This window comes from Oryzias melastigma, linkage group LG9 (genome assembly GCF_002922805.2).
Source record: "Oryzias melastigma strain HK-1 linkage group LG9, ASM292280v2, whole genome shotgun sequence".
NCBI classification, from domain to species: Eukaryota; Metazoa; Chordata; class Actinopteri; order Beloniformes; family Adrianichthyidae; genus Oryzias; species Oryzias melastigma.
Window position 1 is genome coordinate 14,023,068 of NC_050520.1, and position 4,006 is coordinate 14,027,073.

Genomic DNA, 4,006 nt, shown 5'->3' on the forward strand with positions numbered 1-4,006 from the left:
AAGATTCGTTTAGGGGTGTGAAGTCTAAGACATGGAGATCCTGCTGCACTGCAGTGGTGATTGTGTCACTAATTAAAAATGAGTCACCATAATACACTCTTAAATTTCAAAGTAGATTTTGAAAATATATGATTAAAAGGTTTGAAAATACTGTCATTTTTTTCAGAAATAGTGCAAAAAAAAAAAAGGGACAGGAACAATAGCCGTACTCTGATCCAAAAGAAACAGCTTCCAAGAACAGGAAAGATGAAGGCATAATAAAGCAACAGAAACAAATTAAGACTCCGATAGTAAAATAAGAGTTGTTTATTTCAAACCCGGGCACAATTAACTGTGGTACTGCCGGGCATAGCGGATGCTTGGAAATGCTGATTAGTCCAATGAGAGATGAGTGTTTCCTAATGCCACCAGGAGAGAAGCAGCTAAACATATTATCACAAAGATGGATAAACAGGGGGCGCATAGTTTTGTGGAAAAAAAAAAAAAAAACTCACTTTCCTGCTTTTACATTCCTCCCATCCACACTTTCTCCCTGTTCTCTCCATCTTCTCTACCTTCATCAGTGGAACCCACACGCTGGTTTGAACACCCAACCGTTAGGCAGACAGGAAATTACTATCTCACAACGGAGTACGGAGAGGAAAAGGAGGTGATTGTGTGTGCTCGTGTGTGTGTGCACGTTTGTGTCGCCTCTCATATATTACACATGTCTGCTTCAATGGATTTCCACTCTGAGCAACAATCAAGCACAACAGGAGACACTGCGGTGTGTTTCTCAGTGTTGAAAACAATTGGTCATGTACGCACAGCTACACACAGCCTCCTATGTGAACAGGTGTGCTTTAGAAGTGTGTGTTCCATGCACACATCTGTGTGACTCTGAGCTGCATTGTGTCCAAACTGGATTACTAGCAGTAATCCCAAATATTCCCAACAATGCAGCTTCTTATTTTGCTTTGGAGACATTAAAACACATCGAGGAATGGATCGGTTGGACACTTACTGTATAGAGTTCTCTATTCGTGTAATCGTGAGGAATGCTGCCAGGTTGGCGGTGTACGAAGAGATAACGATGAGGGCAAACATCCACCAAATGCCCATCATCATCCTCGTTGCTAGGGTGGTGTAAGGAACCTCTCCACCTACAAGAAAAGGAAAAAATAGAATTCTTTAATAGAGGCCGCAAGATATTTGCATATTGACAGATGCCTCAGATGACTAGTTAACCCTTCAGCCCATGAACTAAGGTGTGTTTTGGATTTGGCCGCTTGTGTGATTGAGTTTGACACTCTGGACTAAAGCCTCGTTTCCACTGAGCAGTTCAGTACGGTGCTGGGCGATATGGAAAAGATTGTATATCACAATAACAATATAGAATCACAATATACCAGCAAACTGATTATTTCATTTAGTTTTTATTTCAGGTCACAGGGTTTTCTGTAGTTAATAAACTGTGTTCCTTTTACTCTTACTGTTGTCTAGTTTTTATCTTATCGTCCCCTTTTGTATTTATTCCCCTAGACCTGAGCCAGGTTTGCCCATGGGGACGTAAAATATGAAAAATATTTTTTAAAGTGCACAACTGCTTCAACTTTCTGAGTAGAAAAACACATTTGGTATGGTCGAGTGGGATTATATAAGTTCACTTCCTCCCACTCCCTTTCAAGCGATCTAGATGTAATTCAGTGTGATGTGTTTTTATATACCATGTATTATTCCTGATTGCTTGAAATAAACCAATTCATTCATTAATTAATATATTAATTAATTCATTCATTCATTTTTGCACAAAATTCTGCTCGAATTACATCAATTGCGTCAACTGTCGAAGAGTTACCCCAATGAAAACAATGTAAGCACTGGAGCTAAAGCTCCAATGTTAAAGCTATTTTTTTTCTTTCAGAACTTATGTCACTAAGCAGAAATTCAGTCTCAAATTTTGAATGGAAAAAAAGGACTCGCTAGTTTTACTTTGAAAACAGGAAGCTTCATCGACACTTTATTTCAAAGGTTTGTTTACTTCCTGTGACAGTAGCGCGGCACATTCAGCTTTAAATCCAACATTATTATGTATTTCAGAGCAATACATGATATTTTACTACACTCTACTATCTTGGACGTCACAAATGTTCGTACTCGTATTTTTAGGAGCAGATCGCGATGTTCCAAGTGCTCAGAAACATCTACAGCTTGGTTTATCTCTTATTTTTTGTAATCTCATATGTTCATTTTCATGGACTTTCCTTTAATGATAGAAGGTTTGGTGTGTTTGCATTGACATGGGAAGAGCCTCCTTTCTTTTGGACCACTCAGTGGAAATGAGGCTATACAGTCCAAAGAAATCTGGTAATCACGTTAAGAATACAGAATCTAAAAACATAAACACAGTAGGCACCATTCCAGTCAACAAAAAAAAGCAGGGCAAAACTGACAGAATTATCAGGATTTGTCTGATAAGATTGGATATTCGCTTGACTCGCTCAACTATTTATTGCATACGATTACATAAGTAAAGGATGCTACCAAACCATAAATTTATCCTTTAAATAAGTAAAAACGGGTCTTTGAAGACGGGAGTCACTATCAAACCAATCCTCCTGTTTCAATCTCTCAGTGAATCAGTAACACGTGTAACAACCACGTAATCCCATGTTGTCTTTATGTGGCTTTCTTTTCTCGTCCCACCACATTCATGTCTCTCCTATGTTCCCTTTCAGGCATTCTTTACACTCTTTATAGTATTTGATAGAATTTAAATGTGTTATCACTCCCACTCTTTCTTGGTGTTGTGTATCTTTCCTGTGCAGTGCATTAGCTGTTAGCATTGGATTTTGCCTGAAGGCACCATAATGTGTGGTAAAGCCCTCTACATGCAGTTCACGTATGTTTAAACCATGTGACATTTTGAGCCGTTTGTACAATTTCCAAATATGGAAAGGTTGATTTTTTTTTTCTTTTTAAAGACATGCACTTCCCAATTTAATTGCCATTCAAGTATAATTAAAAATCTGAAAATTTGAAAAGTTCACAGTCATCTTTTCATGAGAAATAATGACATGTACTGAGGATTTGTCAGTGGGAGAATGAGTGGAATTTTTGTCCATGGATGAGTGCAACCAGCAGGCACAGATGCTTTTCTCTCACAATGCAAGCTGCCAAAAAATATCTGGAAATACATGCCAAACCGTGACTGTTGTGTTCTGGCCCTGGGTAGTTTCTAAAAAAAATGACCTTCGTGAGGCATTCCACCCAGCAAAGAGATTTAGAGATTCATACTGACAACACCCACAGAGGGACGATTAAATTCCAAGTGAAAAGCAATTGACAACCCTCAAAAGAAAATTCATGTTAAGGTTTTTAGGGAATTTTTGTCGAACATTAGAAAAGGAAAAATGACCGCTGTGTTAAGAGATTCACATTTTTTTAGGAGGGAACAGAAGTCTATAAAGTTGTTTTTGTCCATTTTTTCAGCACAACCTTTTTTTAAGACCCAATCCAATAACAATTGTGTTTTTAACATGTTCTTGTAGCATTTTTCTGATGATGGAGGATGGAGGCTATTGAAGAATCTATGATTTTAATGGATTAGGAGCAGATGAAAACCTGTTGTTTGAAAAAGCTCTGGTTTATGACTCAACAACTGCCGTGGGCGGACCAAAGTCTCCCTTTTTCACTCAAATTTGGATGCATCCACTTGCAGATAAATAGATTCATTAACATTTTCATTTTCCTCATCCAAGTTGCCACCTGGCTCAAAACTGTACGGCTGGATAACTCCGATATTGCTTGCTATTTTCGTGCTATGCTAATGTTAGCTTGGGCTTGTGAGATGCTACAAGCTAGCAAGAGAGAATGTAAACACAGGGCTGATGGGAAATTGGCAAAGCTAACTTCTGCGCCAACAGTCCCGCACATTAGGCTACCCAGAGGCACATTTATTTCTTTTTCTTTTCTTTTTTTGTTATTGCTTCATTTATTTCTTCTTAGAACCAGTTTCCTGACAACA

At 38.3% G+C, this 4,006-nt stretch overlaps 1 protein-coding gene across 1 annotated transcript in view; it reads right to left on the bottom strand.

Moving 5' to 3' along the window:
- LOC112148145 (glutamate receptor, ionotropic, delta 2) overlaps window positions 1–4,006 on the bottom strand; it is a gene marked incomplete at both ends in the record, with an annotated part of 463,040 nt that overhangs the window by 7,017 nt on the left and 452,017 nt on the right. The window contains 1 exon segment of the mRNA XM_024274979.2: window positions 1,004–1,142. Within this exon segment, the coding sequence (XP_024130747.1) occupies window positions 1,004–1,142 (139 nt within the window).